This window comes from Agelaius phoeniceus, chromosome 1, assembly GCF_051311805.1.
Source record: "Agelaius phoeniceus isolate bAgePho1 chromosome 1, bAgePho1.hap1, whole genome shotgun sequence".
In the NCBI taxonomy this organism is placed as follows: Eukaryota; Metazoa; Chordata; class Aves; order Passeriformes; family Icteridae; genus Agelaius; species Agelaius phoeniceus.
The window spans coordinates 125,525,501-125,548,467 of record NC_135265.1 but is presented as its reverse complement, the minus strand read 5'-3'; the positions used below and the strand labels follow the sequence as shown (position 1 = coordinate 125,548,467).

The following is a 22,967-nucleotide window of genomic DNA, read 5'->3' as shown; positions in this document are numbered from 1 at the left end:
AGTGATAGACCAGTGACCTCACAGAAGGCTTAATGCCCAGCTGAGAGCAGCAACACTGTCTCTTTAGGAAGGGAGACAGGATTTCCATGTCATGCCTGATACTGTTCAGTGTATTTCTGATCTGAAATTTAGTAGGTCCCAAAAGCAGTTTGTTTTCCATATTACTTCTGTGGGTAGATTCCTTCTATTTCTAATGTCTGTGTAAGACTGCACCCTCTATCTTTGGGGTTCATATTAAAATGAGGAGAAATACTACTACAAAATAATGTGGAAAAGGACCACCCAAAAAAGGAGTCACAGAAAGAAATTGCAAGAAATATTCTCCTGGGGAAAATGCTTTCAGATGACAGAGGTAAAAGGGATGACAGTGTAAGTAGTCATAAAATTATGAAAAAGATAAATGGTCCAAAATTATGGGAAAAGTCACTTTCCATGGTTCACAGAATGAACACAACACAACAGATTTTTCTGTTGGAGTAAGCTCAGTAATATGATACATGCACTGAGCAGCTAAAATCTCACAAGTAGAAATTGATCCTGCAATGACAGATGCAGCAAACAGGACCTGTGCAATTGCACGATCCCCAAGGCTCCTGAGTTCATGGAAACTTTCCTGTCACCAAATGGTTTCACTTTTAGGACATGCTTGTCTGGTATCACAGAAATTCACCTAAACCTTTTAAATTTTTGTCTCATCTGACATCTCTTTGGCAGAATTATAGCATTATAGGCTCTGTTTCCCAACCAGTGTAAAAGTAATACTCGAGACACTGATATTTCTGATTATTTATTATGGCACTTCAAAGCATATATACTCCATTGATAGGTGTTTCAAACAAGTTTAAAAAAAAAAAATGAGGCTTTAGGTTTTAGGCAGTATTTCAGCAATTTTGGTTAAGAATTTTTAGAATGTAACTGGACATGGAATAAGAGTTTTGCTAGGAAAAGTCTTCTTAAAATAAGGCTTCCTTTCAAGAAAGTGTGTATGTGCTTGCTTAGATTTATCATATTCATTGGCTTACTGGTATATCTTGAGATTAAGAAAACTGTGGGTATTATATATAGAAATTAAGAAAACTGTGGGTTTGAAACACAAGAAACCCCAAACTAACCCTGAAAATCCATTCCTCTTACTTAAACACCAATTTAGTTTATCTCGAATTTATACCCACACAATTCTAGTTACTTTGTAACATGGATGTTAGAAAAAACATTCAAAGTTTGGGCTCTGGAGTTGTTCCAATTTCAAATTTTACTATCTTAGAAAGTAGGAATGTTTGTGATATACTGGCTTGTTTTGTGCTGAAGGCAGATTTAGTAGAGCCTAAAACCAAAATGGGGTTGTTGTTTTTTTTTTTTTTTTGAAACCTCACTTAAAATTCCACTAGTAACAATGTTTCCACTTCATATATTCAACAATTTTATTTAATAGCCTAAGTTCAGAATAGTTACATAATAGTTACATCACGGCCTTTAAAAAGAATTGCACTCAGCTACTCAGTCCATTGAAATACTAGAAAACAGGGAAAAGGAAAATACGGAGTGAAAAGGAGCTCTGTCCACTGAACTGAGTTGTTTGCAGCAAGTTCCTACTGAACCTGAAGATGTCCTCATGCCTTCTGGTAGACTCTAACACACTTGACACCATTCATGTCACACTCCTAGAAGATAAAGAGATGCATTTATTAATTTACCTCTCAGTGCAGACCAACGGGGGAAAAAGGCACGTTAGGAGTTACATTTCAGGCTACCAACCAGCAGCACCTGGGGATCAGAAAGTGGGACTGAACTCACCACCACCAATTTTCCATCCACGAGCTTCCTTGTTATTGTGGTCTTCTTGCCATCCCATTCCTGCTCTTGAAGCAATGAGCCATCATCTTTTAAGCTGACAAGGGTCTGAAAGAAGAACCTGACCATCAATATTTTCCCCATGACATTTGGGCAGCACTGAGGCTTTCCAACATCTTATCCCAAATGAAAGATTCCCACCCCAGCTCACTCAATAATAATTTTATCATTGACAACTACAAAGCCAGAAATTATGTTAAACATTTTATCAAGCCTCTTCTTACAGTAACTAACTCACTGCTCTGACACATTTCTGCATCAGACAAACTTTTGACACCATCCACAATTTCAATTAACAGGAGCAGAAGATGTTCTCTGTTCATCTCTTTGTTACATGGGCTTTGAGCCTTTGTGTAGCATTTATCTGATCTTGCAGGAATAGATGAACTGAAAGTGTGTGGCTGGAGGGAGGGGGGTGATAAACAGAGAGCACTCACAGGAGGAAATGAGATATATCCTTTGCTTTTTCCCTCCTTTGGGATAAATATTCTTCCTTCTAGGTGCAAGGAGAAACTCTGCCTTCTAAAACTGGAGTTTAGTGCCTGTAATTCACATGGCTACCTTGCTGTCTCGGATCCCACCCCACACTGAACCAGGCTCTCTTGTTATGCAAATAAGGGACAGAGCAGAAAGGTTAACCCTAGGGCTGAATTGCCTCTGATTAAACATCAATGGCATTTTTTCCCACAGGCTTCAAATGAAATGGCATTTGGCTTTAACAGGGATTTAGAGGTCTGTTAGTTTTACTAAAAAAATGCTTCTGCCACAAAATGAAAACAGCAAAATACACAAGACTATTGATTTCAGCACTCTCCCTCTTTGGAATGTGCTTAATCCATGTTTAAAAAATTGTCAATGAGACTTAGAGAGACAACTGCTCATTGAATAAAGCACTGTTAGTACGGATGTTAAAATTGATTTTAAAATAGCATCTCCCTTTGTAAAACACCCAAAGAATTGCCTTTTTTCAACAGAAATTTAGCATACTGACCTGAGTTTTCCTACCATCTAATGTGTTTTCCTCAAATTTCTCACCAAGCTTGAAGCTAAACTGGGAAGTTTTGAAGGTGCTTTCTGTTTTCATGGTGATGGTGTCCCCATCCTGAATAATGTAAACGTCTGGTTTGGCCATGCTTCCCATTTTTCTCATGGCCATACCCACACCTGCAAGGGAGAGGCACAGAGTGTCACAAAGTCAGTTAAACCCTGAGGCTTAGGGCCACACAAGAATTCAAATACCTAATTCCCATTTAATTAGGCACTTAAGCACACTTGAGAATCAAAGCTCAAGAGCCACAAAGAAAGAGGATGTTTTAAATTTTCCACAGATGAGGAAGGAAAAAAGCTCATTTGCAGAGTTACTCTTTTGTTTCCTCAGAGAGCTAAAGTTAAATTTATTTTGCCCTCTCGAGGATTTCTAGGTATCCCAAAACTCAGCACTGTTTTTTTTTTCAAACAGAAATAAATAGCAAAAAGGAAAACAAATACGAAACCTTAAACTAAAATAAAATTATTCACTTCAAATTCTGAACACTTTAAAAGTCTACAAATTATTTTTATTGACAGATGAATCCACTTTATTCAAACTTACTCAATAAATACCCTTCCATTAATTTGTACACCATTGCAAACATGGCATTTTTAATTAAATTTCATATTTTACATCCTGTTTACAAAGTATGGAGTTGTGAATTAGAAAATCATTATCATAGAAAATAGTGCTTACACACACATGCAAAAGACAGAGAAATGGAGAAATGAGCAATTTGGAAATGGCTGAAAATTCATGATTTGGAGACAGCAGCCCTCAAAACTCTTCAGATTCACCCTGCTTCAGCCCCTGCATGCACTGTTTGCAAGGTTTGCTTGAATCTTTTTGATCTGAAGGATGAAAATGCAAATAAGAGGGCAGCAAGGAACAAACATGACTCCATCAAACTGGTAAGTGCATATCAGAACCGTGAATTGATATGCAACCAAGTGAGGCAGAAAGTATCACCAGGTCAGTGAGTGCCTGGGTTCTGCAACTGGTGTAGTTAAAAAATGTAAAAAATGCTGTCAAGTATCAGCACAGCACTCCCCAGGCATGGGGAGGTAAGGGCTGTGTCCTGCAGAGGGAAATAAAGTACTCTCCAGACACTGCTTCTCCAGACTCAAATGAGATTCCAGGATTCAGCCTTAAGCTTGAGTTCACAGAGAAAAAACAGTTATCCTCAGTCCAGCTTTTCTGATCAGAACTGGAAATTATTGCCACAGTAACCTCCACACACATTCTGTTGCTGTAGTCCAGGCCAGAGTAATCAGGGAATTATTTCATCAGCTACAGCTTGGGATCCAACTAAACAGAGATGAGCTGCATGTCTTCCATATGGCAAGAAGTGAAATTCCAACTTCTTTGTCCTCAAATGTTCTTTTGCACAGAATGAGCAGAATCTGCATGGTCTCATTTGTGGTGCATCAATAGGATCAAAGGCAGAGAGTTTCACAGGTAGCCAGCAAGGGTGAAATCCTGGCTCCTAAAATGTGACTTGGTATAAATTTAATTGCCTGAATTGTGAATGTAAAATGGAAAAGTGACTGGGTTTATGATTTCAATCTAAAACCAAACAACAGTCTGGTGCTGCCTACGCATGGGAGGTGCTCTGCAGTTGCAGCACCTAATTTCTACTTTGAAGTTGCAACTTGGCACACGCCTAGGTCTGGCCATTGGACATCAAGGCACCAAGGCATCCTAATCCATGGCTCAACCAAGCCGAGCTTAAAATTCTTGAATTTCCTCCAAAGTCTCCTTAAGAGTTCAGTCCAAAAGGCTTTGTCATATCATACCTATCACATACTGACAGGCTTCCCAAAATGTAATTACAGCCACCACTGTCTGCAGAGTGTAAATGCAGTGATGCTTTTTGTATTTTATGTGAAGAACGCAAGACCTAAATTCCTTCTTCTCCCTCTCATGATAAGCCTACATCTTCTGCCTCTTGAGAAAATATCATGGCTTTCATCTGTGAATAAATTGCAGAAAATAATAGCTTCTGGGCCATATAGACACTTCCAGGTATCTATCACCTGTCAGCCAGGATGCTCACAGGAAAGTGGTAAATCAGAGCTGGCAGATGAGGCTCCTGGTCTGTTAGGTGTGTTCTTCATCCGGTAACTTCATGTGACAAAATGTAGGGCAGCCTGGACGCAGGGATAACAAGCCAGGACCATCCCCCAGAGATAAAGGTGTGACTAGCCACAGAAGAAAGCAGGAAACAGCCTCCGGCAGGGCAGCCGGTTACCCACAGCAGCTGATCCAGTTTGGCTTTCCCGGGAGGAGACAGCCAAGGTGACTCCGCGGGGAGGCAGCCCCGGCTCGGCAGGTCTGTGTGCTGGGGCTGGGTGACCCAGCCCGGCCGAGCGGAGCCGCCGCCCTCGGGGCCGGGGCAGCGCCGAGCTCCCCCCGGGCCGCCCCGGCTCCCCGCCCCGGCATTAGCGCTGAGGGAGGGGCGGACCGGCCTAATCGCAGCCGGGCTGCCGGCACCAGCTGCTAATCCCGGCCCTGCGGAGGGAGGCGGCAGCGCTGTGCGGCGGGAAGGTGCCTGCTGGTGCCGGCACCTGCCTCACAGGCACCGGCATTACGATGCAAAAAGGGTCGCTGACATCTTTGGGACTCGGAGCCAGAGGCGGCAGCTCTCCCGCCAGGAAAGCTCTGCTGCCGGCCAGCGCTCCGTTCCCGGAGCCGAGAGGGCGCGGAGCCCCCGGCGCTGCATCCCGGAGATTCCCGGCATCACCCCCGCAGCCGCCGCCCACCCGCGGCTCTCGGCCGGGCTGCGTCCCACCCTCGGGCCCGGCTCCGGGACCGCGCTCTCCGCGGACCTTGGACAGAGCCTCGCCGGCCGGCAGCGGCAGCACATCCCCGGGGCGGCATCCCGGCATCCATCCCTCCCTCTCGGGGGCGGGGAGCCGCCGGCTTCTTACCCAGCTCCTTCATGTACTCCTCGAAGCCCTCGCTGGAGACGAGGCACCATTTACCCAAAAACGCGTCGATGGCCATGGCGGCGGCACTGGAGCTGATGGCGTCCCTGTAGAAACGTGAAGGCAGGAGGACGGGCTGCAGCGCGGCCGCGGCCGCCTTTATAGCCGGGCGGGCAACATGTGCTGCCGGCAGAGCCAATGGGGCTCCCGCCGCGCCCCGGCCCCTTCCCCGCCGAGCCCCCGCCCGGCGAGTCCCGCCCGCGGCAGCGGCGGCGGCAAGAGCGGGCACGCCGGGCACTGCCCGCCCTCCGCCCGCACACACGCTCACGCACACCGACAGACACAGACAGACACACACACAGAGGCAGGCACACAGACAGACACACAGACAGACACACACACACAGAGGCAGGCACACAGACACACACACTCACACACAGACACTCACACACAGGCACACAGGCAGGCACACTCAAACGCAGTCACACGCAGACACACTCACACACTCACATGCACAAATAGACATGCACACACACAGAAAACGCACACTCACACACTCAGACGCACTCACATGCACAAATAGATACGCACACTCACACTCACACTCTTACACACACAGACTCGCAACCCCTCTTTGCACCCCAGCACGGGAACGCCCAGGAACGGGGGGACACTGCCTGAGCTGTCCCACCGAGGGATGTTGTGGCCTCAACGCTGCTTCGAACACAAACTCCATCCGGCGAGGTGAAAGAGTCCAGCATGCTGAGTGCCGGTACCCTGCACTCCTAGCTGGACTCTGGATGCTAAATTATACTTTTTATTACTCGTCATGGTTTTTTTGAAGGCTTATTAAAAAAATCATCATATGGCACAGAGACAGAGCAATAAGGCATCAGCATCTCAAAGCAGTTTATTGGGTTTGATTGCCAGCTTTCCCAACAACTCCCACTGGTACATTACATATTATTGAACTACAGCTATCCATAGTTACTGTGACCCAGGAACAGACCTTCTACATACACACAGTGGTCAGTTTAGCCAACAAAATCAATCAAAACACAGAATTAATGTGGGTGCTTGCAGTACGCAGGAAAAATCAGAGCCTGAATGCAACCTCATGCCTTAGCATAGGAAAAATGGAGATATGCTATCTTGTTTTTAGTCCATCTTGAACTGCAATTCCTACTTCTTAAAGGAAAATGCTGCAGCTGCCTCAACTGTACACTGGCACAGAAGTGGCATCATAAAATATACTCTCTTAAGAGGCCCTGTGAGGTTTTGACTAATTGTTTGTCAAATTTTGTCAGATTTACTGTCATATTCTGTGAGGAAGCTGCTATTATTAAGTCACAAAAAAAAATATTCCTGATTCCAATGTACCCCCAAAATTTGTTTCCAGCATCAGGGTTATGCCAATCTCTGCCTCTGTTGGCCTTGTATCACGCTGGATGAAAACCACAGCTACTTTCTCCTGTCTGGAAAAAGAGAATTGTGGAGATACATCTAGTATCTCAAGGTTTTTTTATGGAATAACAGTTACTACACTTCTCTGCTAGTACTTTCATGAAGGAGTTTGAGATGAAGGTATCAAAACCATCAAAGCCAGAGAAGACAGCAAAGCAGGTTCTGTGCTGGCTCCAGCATTTCACAATATGAGAAAGTGCCATAAAGCCAAACGTTTTGGAGCAAGGAGGACTTTTTTCTTTATGCTTTGCAGTGATACAACTTCACACAGCAGCTAGAAGTTTCAAGACTTTGTAAAAAGTCAGATTTTTTGTACACAAAATAAACAGATAATGTTTGAACTGATTTTTTTTATTTATTTCCTCTAACTATCCTTCCCTACAAAGCTGTCTTTAATTACTTTCTGCTTCTCTGACTATATGCTTGCTTTTAATATGCAAACAACATTATAGCCTCTGCTCATAAGACAGCAAGTCATATTGCTTCTTTTTTGTGTCATTAAGTAGGTATATTGAAACACAGGACTTTCAACATTCTTTCACTTTTTTTTTTTTTAATTTAATTTTGTGTGTGTCTTGTGTAAGAGATTTCAGAGTAAATGTTAAATTAGGGTGATGTTTACTGACTAATTCATGATAGTTGAATCAACATGCCGTCCATGCTGCAGTTCTCTGGTTGCTTACAGAAAGGATAAATGAAAAGCCATTAGATTAGGGATCAAACAGAATCATCCTTCAGGAATTAGGAAGTCTTCAGTCTTGTAAAGCGGGGACAATTTCTAGAAATAGAAGTCTTGGCTTTACTCCACGTACACCAGCAAATAATTTTGGATCCACATTTCTGCAGTGCTGCCTGCAGATGGCTTACGATATGCAAATGGTAGTCAGGTATAAGTGCTGATAATGCAGCAGAAGATGTAAAATCCACTATTTCCATCTAGTGGTGAGACAGTATTCCTGGATCTGAAGTACCTGAAGATCCAGTTACCCACCTGTGCTCAACATTGTTACAGTTTTGAATCCTCCCACAAGTCATTTGGTCTGATTTATTCTCCTCACAAATTTTTCAGGTCTAGGCATGTAAATTCATACAAGACACAAGAAGAAAAGAGACTCTTATCTCTCTTTTCTGAAATGCAGATTGTTAGTATACAGTGAAAAAAAAATTCACTCATTCACTCAATTCTTACAAAGTCCCAATGTTTTGCAAATTAATCAATCCAGTGACACGGATTACTGGCTGTGATATCATCAGCACCACATCTCAAAACTTCTTTGAAACAAAATAGTGCTGAAACTGTCTGTGTAGCAAAAAAAGTATCTATAGGGGCCAGAGATGTATCATTCTGGGTAAGGCACAGGTAGCCTGAGCTACAAAATATACATTGTTTTTTATCTCAACAGTATATATTTGCCAAATATGGCTCCTTCTTTGGGAGGCAAACTAAAATGTTCAGATATCCAGACGTGCTTGAGCCACAGGGATTCAATCCTATAATTCTCAATTCCAGCCTGGTTTGAGGCTGACATCATGATCAGACCTTTTGTGTTTGTGTAGTCTCGTCTTTAGATATATGACAAGAGAAGCAGCAAGTACATGCTACCTATGGACAGCATGGAATCCCTGTGCCACATATTATTGTTTCAGTGCAGACAGAATAAATTCTCTGAAGTTTTGCTCATTTCCACAGTGAACTATATATTGTCCAAGAAAAGGAGAATCAAATTTACAATGAGAAGCGTAAATTTTTCTGAGGAAATGAGCTGCACGGCAAGCACGTAGCCACATTTGGGAGCAACCACCACCTTGGCAGCTTGAGCCTAACCAGGGTGAATGCTTCCCTCAGGTAGTCAAACCCTTGCACCTTGTAGGACAGGAGGGTATTACAGCTCTTCATTACCAAGTGCAAGGCGATGTGCACGGAGACCTTCATTCTACTCCTTGGGGCAGGGGCAGTGATGCTTCATCTGACGTGGGAGCTGTGGCCAGCAGTGTTTGAGGTTTCTCTTCACGTAGCCATAGATTCACCTCCTGCATGCAAGCTAAGCCATATTTTGTCTTTTGGAGTCACAATACCTGCTGCTTGGGCAGGGCAGAGCACCACCTCCTCCTCTGCAGCATATCACTAATCTGGTTCCATAGGAGGCGTAACTTTTTCCCTAGACCTTTACTCATTATCTGCCCATATGTTTAACTTGGAGGGAACCCAATCTGATAGAGCTATGCTCTACTGTGTGAGGGATCTTGCTTTCCTTCTAGAATACAGACATATTGTGTATATAGACCACCTTTTCTAAGTGTCTTCTTTTAGATAAGATAACCTCTTGAGAAAGCCTTAGAAAATTGTCAGGAAAACTGGACATCACTGCCAAAATTTTACTCTTCGGCCTATCCCTAGCTGTGGAAAAAAGTTAATGCAGTCTATGAATAATAGCTACTCACCCCCAAGGCATGGATGGGGAAAATTGCATAGGTAGCAGAGTTTTGTTTCTGTTTCCTTGTTGTACAAGTGTGGTTTTCCCTTCCCAGCCATGTCATCGCTGGGCAGGCATGATGAAACCCGTGCTACAGTTGCCTAGCTGGCCTAAGAAAGCTTTGCCACTAAAGAGGTGTTTGCTTGGGCAATACAAGGCCAGGGATTATGAAGCAACAACGCACAAACCTGCAAGTTTTCCTTTGTATGTCAACATGCACAAGATCTCCCGGCATATCAGCATTTTATTACCTCTGAGCTGGAAGAGCTGGGCATAGCTTTGTTTTATCAATGGGCTCTGTGCAATACATCCGGTTTTGAGTCAAAACAAAACCATATTGCTCTCCAGCATGGAGCATGGGTCCAAAGAATCCTTGCTGTGAATCTGGAGACTGCTGCATCTGCCCTGGGTAGGCAGCCTGTCCTGGGGTGGGCAGGCTCACGTGTGCCGGCGCGGCGGTGCTGCTGGTGCCACAGAGCATTACTGCATTACTATAATGCAGTACTGCATCACCATAATGCAATTAGCACCCTGGCAGCCTGAGCCCAGCTCCTGCACGTTGTCAGCAGCACGTTCAAAGCAAGGTCAAAGAGAAATGCTTCTAGAGCAAAGTTTACTGTGGCAATGGTGTCACAGCTCACCGAGTGCAGCCTGCCTCAGTGATGAGAGAGAAAGCTCCAGGAGCCTGCAGTGACTTGGAAGAGGAGTCCAGGACTCATTTTCCTCATTCCCAACAAAAAATGATTGCATGTCAGATCCAGCCCAGGTCACAGTGACTGCAGATATGTGAGCTGGTACCTAACTTCAGAAGCTTTGAAAAGTCCTTTCTATTTAGCAGCAGTATCTACCCTGAACAGCAAACAGCCACATGTAAGAATAAAAATATTTTTATTTATCTTCAGAATTTTATAATCAGCATAGTCATTACAATGCTAAAAAAGATATTAGGGTGACTACAAATCTTCCATAGCTGTAGTTTTAGCACTGAAAAAGCCTTTGATCCATGTAAAACAAAAGCTCAGTAACAGGGAATACCTGCTCACAGAAGAGACTTTCAGAAAACAAATATTCTGGTATGGCTTTTAGAAACATCAGATGTACAAAAAAAAAAAATCAACCCAAATGATGTCTCTGTAAATAAAGACAAATAAAACTTCAACTTTGTCCTTTCTGTGTAGTCTGGAACAATAAGGATGTAAGGGAAAGGACAAAGAATGTCAAAATTATTTGGAATAGGTAATGATAAAACAAATATTTCTACCAATGATAAATAATTAGATTATGAAATTTGGAATCAATAGAGTACATATGTTCTCACTGAATTTTAAAAGGGTATATAAAGCTTTAGCTTTTTTCCTTGATTGCATATCATAAGTAGAATTCCATTACTGAGGATGTGAAGGGAACCTCAGGAAAAAAACAATGTTTCATTTATAGCTATAACCATACTTCTCATTCTCAGGATATCACAAAGGAGAGCATCATAGTCCAGAAATATGAAGGGCAGAGCCTGACACTCACACTCTGCAGAGGAAGGGTCTTCTCATTGTGCTGTGGATACCAACAGCTTTCCCAGGAAAGCTGGAGAGGGGCTGCAATTGCTCCTCTTCCTGTTGGCCAAAATCATGTAATAGGGTGCTAGGAATATGTGTAGGCTGACTACCTGGCCAGGGCTCCCAAAGGACTTCATCCTGGGCTGAAAAGGTGTAAAGCACCTGAGGCACAGTTGATGGGGGTTCCTTTTCACCAAGCAGCACAAGCCTTCTCACACCTGCACACAGTGGGAAGAGAGAGGCTCTCTGGGCTGCTGCTCAATGTTTTAGCTTCCAGTTCTGACTCACCTTTCAAGACCTCATTTTTCATGGGCTGTAGAAGAACATTGGGGAAAACCCTTTGAAAGCTAAAGTTAGTTTTTACTATTATCCCATTCCCATTGCCAACATGCTAAGTTTGCAAAAAGGATTGACTAAATGACTTGTGTTCAAAAGTCTTCTAAGAAAATTCTTGCCTCTGGCATCTCAAGCTACCATGCAGGACAAGCAGGTATTTTCCAGCTTGCTCTTCTAGACTTGAAAAGTCTCACGCTATTTGGGTTTACATCCCTGATTCCATCTCAAGATTTGATATTACATATCTAACAACCAGACCAGAGAAAATCTGTAAGGGAGTAGGAAATTACACTGCAGTTCTCTAATTTGTTCCTATGCTTCTGCCAAAAGTTTTTGGTACTGACTGCTACCTTTTCTTTCATGTGCAATTTAACTTGATACTGATCTAGCTGTTTGAAGGAAAGAAGTAATCACCTGATCCTTAAATTTGTCATTCCCAGTAAATACTCTGAAATTCACTTGAGCAGTGGATTTTGAAGTCAAGTTCTATAAATCTTCATCTATAAACATACTTTAAAAACTCCATGAAAATATTTATTTTTTCTTTTATTCATGCAAGTGACTTGAACCACTCAGATTCCCCAACAGTGAAAAGATAATTCCATGCATTCATGCAAGAACTGTGTAAGAGAGGACAAACTTGCTGGCTTTGCATGCCAACCATGTTATTTTTACAGTAAGGCTGGTCTTTGACTCCGTGTTGAAAAAGGGTGGAGGGTTCAAAAGAAACAGAGGAGTAGTGCCTGAGTAAGGAAGGAACCTGCTGCTTTGCCTCCTACCTGTGCTCTGAACTTCCTGCAGGGATTGTCAGTCTGAATTGTGAGAATCTGTCCACTAAGGTTGTCTTTCCCAGGTTTGCTCCTATTGACCAAGCATTCCCTCCACAAACATGCTCGTCCATTTATCCAGCTATTTTGCCTTAAAAGAAATATTAATTCATATGGAAACAAGTCAAACTCACCTCTTCCAGTGAAGCACAATGCAAAGATCTCCTTTGATGTGCTATTAACCTCTGCTATTAACACTGCCGGTAGGTAGGAGACTGCTTAAAGTCAAACAAAATATCTAGGCTTGCCTTAACTCTGCTTTCAAGTACCACTTTGGAACTTCAGGAGTCATGATCAAAACAGGTCAGCAGCTCCTTTGCCTTCACACCCCTAACATCGGTCCCTGGGTGCATCCTTAGTTTTGTAAAATCCTGAGATGACCGGCTCAATGTAAAGACCATTTTTTGTTAAGTTAATCAGAAGCCAAAAACCACCTCTAGCTGTTCATGCTGCTCCATCCCAACAGTTACCAGCTTACAGAGCAAGGCTGAGCAGGAAGCAGAGAACATGGAGTGGTCTACCAGCAGCAGAGTACCTTGGCTGCTTGAAGCCACTGCATGCTCTTAGCAATCAACAAAAAGGGCTCAGAAGAGTGACTCAGGCCTTCCAAGGGGAAAAGGGGAGCCTGGATGAGATCAAACAATGCCAGTAAGGAAAAAAACTATTAGGCCAGGAGATGGAGAAGGCAGAGAAGTGCATGTAGAAGAGGCATCACTGATAGGCAATATGTTGGTCTCAGTGGGACTCCAAGCCACTCAGTGGAAAGGCAGGGCCTGCATCCAGGGAAACTTGTTGTACATGGAGTTTGAGGTGGGCAGTGAGCCAGCAATTCTTAAAACTGTAAGGAGTGTATACATGTGTAAGAGATACATTTGAGAACAAGCAACTTGAGAACTGTTGAACACAGTCCCAGGATATTCAACTTTTGAGGGGTTTTTCTGGCTTCTTTATACCACATAAACTCCTTGGTCATTTAAAATTCAAACAAGCAGAGGAGAAGAACTTGCAATGTTCTCTAACACTGCTGCTCCTAGTTGAAATCTTTAATAAAAATACCATTATCTTTTTCTAAAAACAGTGCTGCAGATACTTAAAAAGGGAATACCTCAGCCAGGTTGTGTTATCTGAATGGCATATTCATCCATTTCAAGACTATTTTCCCTGTGCACTGATAAGAACGTCTGAAAAAACAGGTATTTGTACAATGAAAAGATCTAAGATTATTCCAATAATTGCTAAATCTCCAGGCATTAGAGATTTAGCCATTTTAATGTCATCACCTGCTATCAGACATCCTATGTGGCCATGCTATTTGCATGTAGGCAATCCTAGTTTTTTAGGGTCTGTTCCAGTTCCTTTTATAGTCGGGCAAGCACCCACATTTTTGGTGGGATACAATAATCAAGATTAGAGGGCTAAAAAATAACAACATGCAAAATCAGTGCTCACCCAGACACGCTTTGTTGTGCATGAGTGACCTTAATACCCTGTACATCCCCAGTGCTGGCCTGTGCATGTCAGGAGCTGTCAGAGCTTTGTTTCAGGCAATCAGCAGCAGGAGCTGGGAGTGCAGGAGCAGCTTGCAGCAAAGCTATCTAAATGCTCAGGGAAGAAAGTCATTACAGATTATCTTTAACGTACTTGAAAAATAAATTCCTACCTTTATCTCCACGATACAGGGAGAGAAATTTTCTACATATTAGCATAATAATCATCAGAGGAGTGCCTTCTTGCTCATCTTGCTTGTTTATATCACTCCAGTATCTTGTAGTCTCGAGGATGCACATTTTTAGCTTGATTTTTCTGTCCTGTATGTTTTGCTTTACACGTTGCATATTAAAAACCCAGTCATTACTTCTTTTTCATGCACAGAAGGTATCAGAGCTTTATCACTGCAAACTGCAGCTCCCAGCACCCACAGCAAAAGCAGCACCGGCCTACACCTCATCCCCTGATTTGTCAGTGATCTCTCAATGGCAACATGGCAGGCCTTTGACCTAACCTAAGCAGGAAGGTTGGGGATGTGCAGATTAAAATGAAAGCATTTAGAAAAAGTGTGTGTTTTTACAGAGCAATCCATGCTAGTAAAATAAAAAAATAAACTCCCTTTCTTTGACAACAGAAGGGATTCATTCTGATGATAAAAAAATAGCAAGGGTTTTCATTTTTCCCTTTTCTATTCATAAATATAAGCCCCAATCTTGGGCCAAAATAAATACTATAGAAACTTAATTATTATTAATAATTAATGATTAATTACTTAACTCCTCTTTAACTCTTTAAGCACTTATAGATGGCTATTTAAGATGGATATAAGCACTTCAAATTAAAACATAAGTTTTGTACACCGATGTACAGACTGTCAAAGAAAGAAAAAACCTTCAACAATCATTGATATGTTACAGTAAGAGGGCTTTTGTGCATATGAATATATGATTAACCAGAGGAACAATAATTGTGCATAGGTCTTCCACTTGAACAATTCTCACTTTTCCTGCAAAGCTTTTTCAGATGTTATTCTAAACTGTGGGAAAAGCAAAAGAAAATAAAACAACAAAACAACCTGTCCTTTGAACATTCTAATTTCAGTTTGGTCCTCTTCTACAGTACTCCTCTAGCTTGACAGGATTTAAAATCCTCTGTTTCAGGAGCTCTCATAACACCTCTGCTGTAACAGAGCTCAGTAGAACATTTAGCAGCTCAGCACTCCAAAACCACTGAAGAGCTGATGGCCTAATAAAAAAAAAAAAAAGGTTCCAGTGCAGAGAAGGTATTTATCCCAGACAAATTTATTCACATCTCATTCCCACATCCAAATTTCATTGAATCATCTTATCTCACACTCTTCTGTTTGTTGCAGACACATGGGAAACACCCAATGTCTTTAGCACAGCTCTCCTTCTCCAACACAAGACATCACCTTGACTTCAACATTCTAATGAAACTTGCAAAGAATTACCTTGACAGTGCTATTCAGAACCACTTTGCCTTCAGAACGGACAGTGTCCATTTAATAATCTTGGCAAAAGTAAAGTAAAACTAGTTTCAGATTTGTGTCCTAAATATGCTGCCAACTTTGGAAATACATGTACTAGTTTTAGAGAAATCAGGCATATGATCATAAAAAGGTAGAAGTAAAGCGTTTCAAGAGCACCACACTTGCAATTCTCAAAACTGGAACTACATTTTTCTTATGAACAAAACTGATGCACATGAAACACACGTGGAGCTGACACCTTCACCTGCACAGCCTGAGGAGAGATCGACCCTTCCAAACCCACAGAGGAGGGTTTGCAACACAGATGAGATACCTAAGCAGTTACTTTAATAAATAATAGGGTTGGACATGGGACTATAAACACCAAATAAAGCTCTGCCTTTGATCTTTCCAAAATAGTTAATGAAATATCCCAAGAGTGACAAAACCACTACAAAACTGAACTTCAAAGATAGCCCTTTTCTCCAATTACCAAAAAAACTAACTTGAGCTAAACTTAGTTACTTTTATGCAGGATGAGTAACTCTACTGTGTGTTGACAGACCATAACCTTGTTACTTTAATAGCTGAGCTAAATTTACATTTAGCAAATTTCCCACTTCCTTCAAAAACAGAGGAAGAAAATGGTAGGGACTTAGCAATAGATGTATTATAAACAAAGTAGTACAAAAACCACTCTACATTTTCAGCCTGCTGTCCCTCAGCTAAGTCAATAAGTTTTCTTCAAATGTAATAAATTTAATAGCCTTCAAACAATAATAATAACCACTCTAAAAATGTTCTGCCTTATAGAAGTTTTGTAGGAAATAATGTCCAAAGAGATCTGGCTTCATTGCAGTATTAATTTAATAGCTGATGTGCATGATTCACATTGAAATGCAAATACATGTGATATTAGTCCAACATGCAGCTGCTTAGAAAGATGCATTCCTGCATCTTATGCCCCTCTTGACCCACCACTGTAAGAAGATCTGTTGATCTGTATGTCCTCTTTCAAGGGAAGGCAGGGAACATTTAAAGTCTTTCGGCCATCTCTCAGATTTTGTTGCATAGGAAAAAGCCTTCTGTGCAGCCTGCTGTTTCTAACACATGTCAATGCAAACACAGCTGGTTTTCCATTCTTCAGGGATTCTTCTTCTTGCTTTTCTGTTCTTCCTTCAGGTCTTTTGCTTTACATCTGGATGCCAATGCTGTTAACATTTCCCCTGTGGTCAAGTGGGCTCCCTTCATTATCAGTCGATCTCCATCAGCTACAAATGAAGAAAACCTTGAGAAGTCACAAAGTGACAACTCCTCTGGTGTGCAGTTGTTTTACACATATAAATCCAACTACAGTTCACCTTGTCTGATTAGAAAGTGCCCCAGCTACCAAGGAACCTGACTATGCACCACTGCCAAACAGACATATCAAACTGCACACAATATGCATTTAATTTTCACTTCTGCACTGCATTATTGAAAAATCTGAGGCATTTGTCTAGGTATGCCTATAGTAAGAAGACATTTGATAAGAATGGCTCATACTCTGTCCCCAAAGTCACCTCACAAAAGGCAAGTAAGGTATTGGAAGGGACAATTTCCACACATGGCTAAGCATTTTAGTAGCCTGTTATCAGTGGTCCATTTAATGTGCTTCTTCAGCCAAAATAACAAATTGGTTCACACAATCTTGTGGTTATAATGTAAAAAAAAAAAAAAATAGGAAGCACTAGGATTTCTAGAATTCTGAAAGAATTTATTTTAAAACAAGCAGGGAGCAGTAGAAGGTGAATATTACCCAAGTTAATTATTTTGCAAGATTTGCAAATACAAAACCAACAGCCAAACCCATATAGTGAAATACCATGCCTGGCATCCACGTTCCAGCCTCATTTTTGCCAACTACAAGGGCTACAAACACTTCACTGGAAAAAATCAGCTTTCAGAATACGAAGAGTTTAGAGGTGTCTTGGCATTAATGAGATAAACTGGTTTGGGTTTACACTGTGAAAAAACATAGAGCTTTACTGCTTTAGTCTTAATACATCACAAGGATGAGAAAGAGGCATGGGGGGAGAGAGAGACATGCAAGGTTAACATTGCAATAGTTTCTTTCCTAAGCAAAACAAAGACCATTCAACACTTTTGATACTTCCACCAATTCACTAAAAATATGGAAGCTTAAACATAAGAGGGTAGCAGAAATCAATATTAATGAAAACTTTAATGGGCTACATGACATATTGGTCCATTACAGCACAGCAGGAAAGAAGATGCAGCCAGAGAAAAGGACAAAAGCAGATTAGAGCCATCTGTTCACAGCCTGGAATCTGGGACGCTTCCAGAACTGATGAAATCTCCACCACCAATTCCCTGCCTGCTCCCTATACCCTCAAAGGAAACCCAGAAATTTGTTGTACATAGTTGACCTCATTCTGCAGGTCCATCTGCACATGCAAAGCCTCACCCACCTGAGCAGTTCCTTCAGATTACAGTTACTCAGTTGCATAAGCAACTAAAGGTATTCAACCTCCTGTTCTCAAGACTGAGATGCCTCCACCACAGGTAACATTAAAAAAATTATGGAAACTAAACAGATTATTATATAAAAACAGAGCTAAATTCACCTTCCTGGAATTCTATCTGACTGCAAGGTCTTAAGTACATCACCAGACAAGTATACTTAGCTCCAGTGGTGTCAGTTGTTGGATCTAAGATCCATTAGCTCTAACAACAGTAGAGACATATCAGGCTGTTAGTGACACCCTCTTTCTTTTTCCCTCCCAGCTGCTCAACATCTAGTTATGGACCAGAGGAAAAAAAAAAGCAATTAAAAAAAAAAGAATACAATAACATTGTAACAACACAAACCCAAGGTCTTTTGTTTCTTTAAAAACAAGCTCCTTACCAAATGTAACATCTATAACTGGTTCAGATCCATCATGTCTCACATCAGCAGTCACTTCACAGTTTGTATTAGTAGCTTGGACTTTTTTATGGTAAATACTTTGGAGAAATTTTCTGAAAATATATTAAAAATATATTAAGTATGTTGTAGACAGAAATTAAAGTAAACATACTTCTAAAATTAATTTGCACATCTCAATATTGATGGGCAACAACATATAAACAGGATTTGGACTTAACCTCAGGCAGGTACTTCTTATAAGAGAATCACTCTTAAACTCCAAAAATCCAAATTCAGTATATATTCCTTATATACTAACATGTAAAAAAGCATACCAAAGAACTTTGTAAAACTTCAGTGTATATACTTTCTCTGTTTCTCTTAGCTAGATTAGTAACAACAATAAAAAATAAACAGCAGAGGCATTTTCATTTTTCTTTATGCATCATTTGCTTGCCAATGTTTTCTTGTTTGGGTTTGAGGCAGCATTTATTTATATGGCATCTTTGGTCTCCTGTAGATTTCTGAAATGCGTGACAGCTACTTTAAGCTGCTATTCTGGCAGTTTAAAGATATTCTAAGTTAAGGCGCGTTACTAAATTCATTTTAAAAGTGGGTGCGCCTGTAAAGTCATTGCAAAACGGCATTTTGGAATTGTTTGGTGCAGAATCCAGAATTGTTTGGAATTGTTTGTTCTCCAGAACATGGCTGGAGAAGCACAATTCCTTAAATGTCTCCAGCGATTAATTCCGGGGACAGAGGAGCTGCTGTTGTCCCGCGTGCCCGTCACCAGCACAGGGAGTGGATTTGTGCCCTCGCTACAGATCAGCCACTGCGGGGCTGAGCACTGAGCGCTGTGCCGAAGCTCGGGGCACACTGCGGGGCTGAGTATTCTGCTGAAGCTCAGGGCACACAGCTGTGAAAGGGGTGCATGGCAGGGCACGGGCCCTCGGGACAGCAGCACGGGATGGCCTCGGGTGCCGTAGCCCAGCGCCAGCGCCCGGCGGGAGACGCGCGGCCCGGGAGGCCGCGGGAGGGGCGCACAGAGGGCGCCGGGGTGTCTACAGAGAGGGAGCCCAGACAGAGCGGGCCAGGGCAGCCCCCGCAGTCCCCTCACCTGGTGCTCTCCACGTTGGGCTCGAAGGGGCAGAACCGGACCACGATACTCTTAACCGGCCGCAGCACCAGGCTCACCTTGGACGCCATCTTCTCCCCGCCCCCTACTACAGCTCCCAGCAGCCCCCGCGCAGGGGCGCTCGGCTGCGGCAGCCGCACTGGCCCGCCCCGAGGGCAGCTGGGAACTGTAGTCCGTGAGCGGCCGTGGGGGCTGGAGGCCCGCGGGTGCGCTCCCTTCACCGCTGCCGGCCCCACGAGCCTCGTTTGATGACCCAAGGCGCTCGGGGCCGGGCTCTTTCCTGCGTCGGAGGATCATAGACTGGTTTGGGTTGGAAGGGAGTTTAATTTTTTTTTAAATGTAGTTCCAGCCGCTCTCCCTGTGCAGGGCACCTTTCACTAGACCGCGTTGCTCAAAGCTCCCTCCAACCTGCTCTTGAACACCTCCAAGGATGAAACATCCGCAATTTTCTCTGGAAAAACTGTTCCAGTTTTTGAAAATGCGTATTTTATTATTGGCCTTTCGCAAATGTTAAAATGAATATTATATGTGTTATGTTAGAAAGTGATGCTGTATTAATTTTCTTAAGTAGTGTGTTAAATATAGTTTTAGGTTATAACATAATGGTAAAATAGAAACTATGCTGTGTAAGATACTTTTTTTTAAAGATAGGACTCGCACTGAGATAGCAGCCACAGGACACCAAAATCTTTAAGAGAAAATTTATTGCTCCCTTATCAGAAGAAACAAACTTCTCGCCTTGCTCAGCCCTGAACACGCCGTCAGGATTAAGAGGAAGAAGGTGACCCTGACCAGACAGAATCCTTTGTTTGAATGGGAGTTATGCATCATGTATGAGATGTATGAATATGCAACAGGCTTTTAAGGGTTAATCCTCTGTTAACATGTGTCCTTTTTTGGGCTTATGCTGCCCAGAAAGAGGTACCTGGACTGTCCGTACCTCTTTGTTTTTTATTGTCTCGTATTGTCCTAAATCCTAATTGTCCACATTTTTATTACTCTAATTATATTACTATTTTTATAACCATTTTATTACTATTAAACTTTTAAAATTCTAAAAACAAGTGTTTGGCATTTTTCACACAGTGCTTCACCATCCTCAGAGCAAATAATTTATTCCTAATCATCTAAGCTAAACTTACTCTCTGCTGTTTTGAAGCCGTTCCCCCTTGTCCTCTCACGACATGTCCTCTTCAGCTTTCTTGTAGGCTCCCTTTGGTGCTGGAAGGGAACAACAAGGTCTTCCCCAGAGACTTATCTCCTCCAGAATGAACAGCCATGACCCTCTCAGGCTTTCCTTGTAGGAGGGGAGCTCCATCCCTCTGTTCATGTTCATGGTCCTTCTCTGCACCTGCTCCAACAGGTCAATGTACTCCAACAGGTCCTTCGTGTACTGAGCACCCCAGAGCTGGATGCAGCACTCCAGGTGGGTTTTCACAAGAGTGGAGTAGAGGGGGGAGATAAGGATCAGCTAAAGATAAATTAGAGGCTATATTTTACAATACATCAAAGAGGAAAGAGATTTGCAAGAGGACCGCTGCTGGAAGTGAACACATTTTGGTTTTTGTTCATGACTGGTTATGTCCAGGAGCTGCTTCCCAGCCCTGGAATTAAGCCTGGAAAAGAGGAGGCTCGGGGTGACCGCTCTGTACAACTCCCTGAAAGGAGGGGGTAGCCAGCTGAGGATCGGCCTCTTCGCACAGGCAACTAGCAATAGTATAAACTTAGTCCTAAGCTGCACCAGGGAAGGTTCAGGCCGGGCATTAGGAAGAAATTCTTCAAGAACTGGAATGGGAATGGGCTGCCCAGAGAGGTGGTGGAGTTCCCATCCTGTTTAAGGAAGGATGGGACGCGCCCCTTGGTGCCGTAGTGGACAGGGAGGTGTTTGGCCCCAGGCTGGACTCGATGGTCTCAGAGGTCTTCCCCAGCCCGGCTGTCTCTGAGTCCGTCCGGGTGCCGGTGTCGCCGTGTGTCCGTGCGGGTGCCGCTAGGTGGCAGGAACCGCCCTGGCAATGGCTCCGCACCGCCGGGACCCGCGGAGCGCTGGGGGCGGCGGCAGCGGCGCTCAGGCACACACCGGGAATGTCCGAAATATTCCATACAGACCCACCATCCCGACCCACGGGAACTGCATTAAACAGCCACCATCTCTTGGGATGGGAAACCTATGCTTAGAAGCTTATCTTTGTATATCCCCAGTCGTCTTCCTTAAGAAACTCACATTTTCTGTAAAACCATTGTCTTCAGTGAGATTTGGACAAGAAATTAACTAGCAAAAGTAAGCACAATGGAGTCAATCTAGTTGTAATGTTTAAAGTTTTTATTCTCTCTCTCAAGAGAATAAAAAAATTATACATGCATATATATATTTATGTTATATATAATAATATATGTTATATATAATATTTTTCCCTTATGAAAAAAAAGAGAAAAATACATTATTTTGAGTAATCTTTAAAAAGACTTCACTGTAACCAATAAATAGCTGGTTTAAATAGGAATTTTCTATATAATAGGCTTAAACACAGGGCCAGGTAAATAGAGTATTTTGGAAGGCAAAAGTAACTTATGAAATTTCAGTATCTCTTTCTTTGTTATAACACAGAGAGCTCAGTGTATTCCATTTGAAATCTGTGGTTAAATTTCCATTGACTTCTATGGGAACACTGAAGGAATAACCCCAGAAAAGGACAGGGGAAGAAAGAATGATCACTGATTTTTCTGAGGCTCCATTTTTCACACTGTCAGTACTGTGGCACTCAGAAATATGCACAACCAAAACAGTTTTATATTTGCTCCTATTGCATTTTGATAGTAATTTAAGAAGAATGTTTAGCTTATATTGCACAATTAAATGAAGAGAAAATTTTGTTTACTCCTTTCCACAGTCAGATCAGTTAATTTTTTTACTTTTAATGTCAGCAGTAAAATTTGCATCTTTCCCCTTAAGCCATCTGTTCAGAGTAATTGAAAGCTCACTCTGATATTTCAAAGTAATTTTTAATTTTTTGAAGTCTGAGAGATTCACAGTGACACCATACAACAGGTATCAGTTAACTGAAAAGCTCTGTGTTCTATTTCTCCCTTCAAAGAACAGTCTGTATCTCTGATATGAAATTTCTACTCATCCCTAATAATAGGAATATCTCTTCCTTGGATGCTACCCCTACTTGTGGTCAATCAAGTCTTTCTTAACACCTCCTCTAAATGCAGTAGTTTTGGGTGATGATAATTCTGGTGAGAATGTGAACTTCTACAGCTACTAAATTAAATAAATGAGCAGCCAAGTCACACAGCTATTTAAAAACAAAACCAAAAAAAAAGCCCCAAGCAAACAATAACAACCAAAAAAACCCCACACAAAAACCCAAAACAAACAACCAAACCCAAGCATTTCCTCATCTGCCTTTAAAACCAGGTGGTGGTTAAGCACAGTACATTGGACTACCCTCAGTTTATACAAGAGTAACTCCAGCTGACCTCTG

The 22,967-nt window shown here is 42.3% G+C and overlaps 2 protein-coding genes across 2 annotated transcripts; both read right to left on the bottom strand.

Annotated features, from left to right (window-relative positions):
* Positions 1-771: 771 nt before the first annotated feature.
* LOC129121069 (fatty acid-binding protein 5) lies at positions 772-6,105 on the bottom strand. Its single transcript, XM_054633959.2, has 4 exons — positions 5,812-6,105; positions 2,843-3,015; positions 1,795-1,899; positions 772-1,661 (listed from the first exon to the last, which is right to left on the bottom strand). The coding sequence occupies exons 1-4, from the start codon at positions 5,885-5,887 to the stop codon at positions 1,611-1,613; spliced, it is 405 nt and encodes a 134-aa protein (XP_054489934.2). The 5' UTR covers positions 5,888-6,105; the 3' UTR covers positions 772-1,610.
* A 10,183-nt stretch (positions 6,106-16,288) lies between these two features.
* Positions 16,289-19,594, bottom strand: MRPL53 (mitochondrial ribosomal protein L53). The gene is made up of 3 exons (XM_054632235.2): positions 19,465-19,594; positions 18,348-18,460; positions 16,289-16,710 (listed from the first exon to the last, which is right to left on the bottom strand). Exons 1-3 carry the CDS (start codon positions 19,551-19,553, stop codon positions 16,583-16,585), a joined length of 330 nt encoding a protein of 109 aa, XP_054488210.1. The 5' UTR covers positions 19,554-19,594; the 3' UTR covers positions 16,289-16,582.
* Positions 19,595-22,967: the final 3,373 nt, after the last annotated feature.

Bases quoted from the DNA above. Each gene is read 5' to 3' on its own strand.
- LOC129121069 (XM_054633959.2), bottom strand. From the start codon at position 5,887: ATGGCCATCGACGCGTTTTTGGGTAAATGGTGCCTCGTCTCCAGCGAG. The intron at 3,016-5,811 runs GTAAGAAGCCGG...TCTCCCTTGCAG, and splicing joins GGAGTACATGAAGGAGCTGG to GTGTGGGTATGGCCATGAGA. The intron at 1,900-2,842 runs GTCAGTATGCTA...TTCTTCTTTCAG, and splicing joins TAGATGGTAGGAAAACTCAG to ACCCTTGTCAGCTTAAAAGA.
- MRPL53 (XM_054632235.2), bottom strand. From the start codon at position 19,553: ATGGCGTCCAAGGTGAGCCTGGTGCTGCGGCCGGTTAAGAGTATCGTG. The intron at 18,461-19,464 runs GTGAGGGGACTG...ATATATTTTCAG, and splicing joins CCCAACGTGGAGAGCACCAG to AAAATTTCTCCAAAGTATTT. The intron at 16,711-18,347 runs GTAAGGAGCTTG...CTTCATTTGTAG, and splicing joins AGTTATAGATGTTACATTTG to CTGATGGAGATCGACTGATA.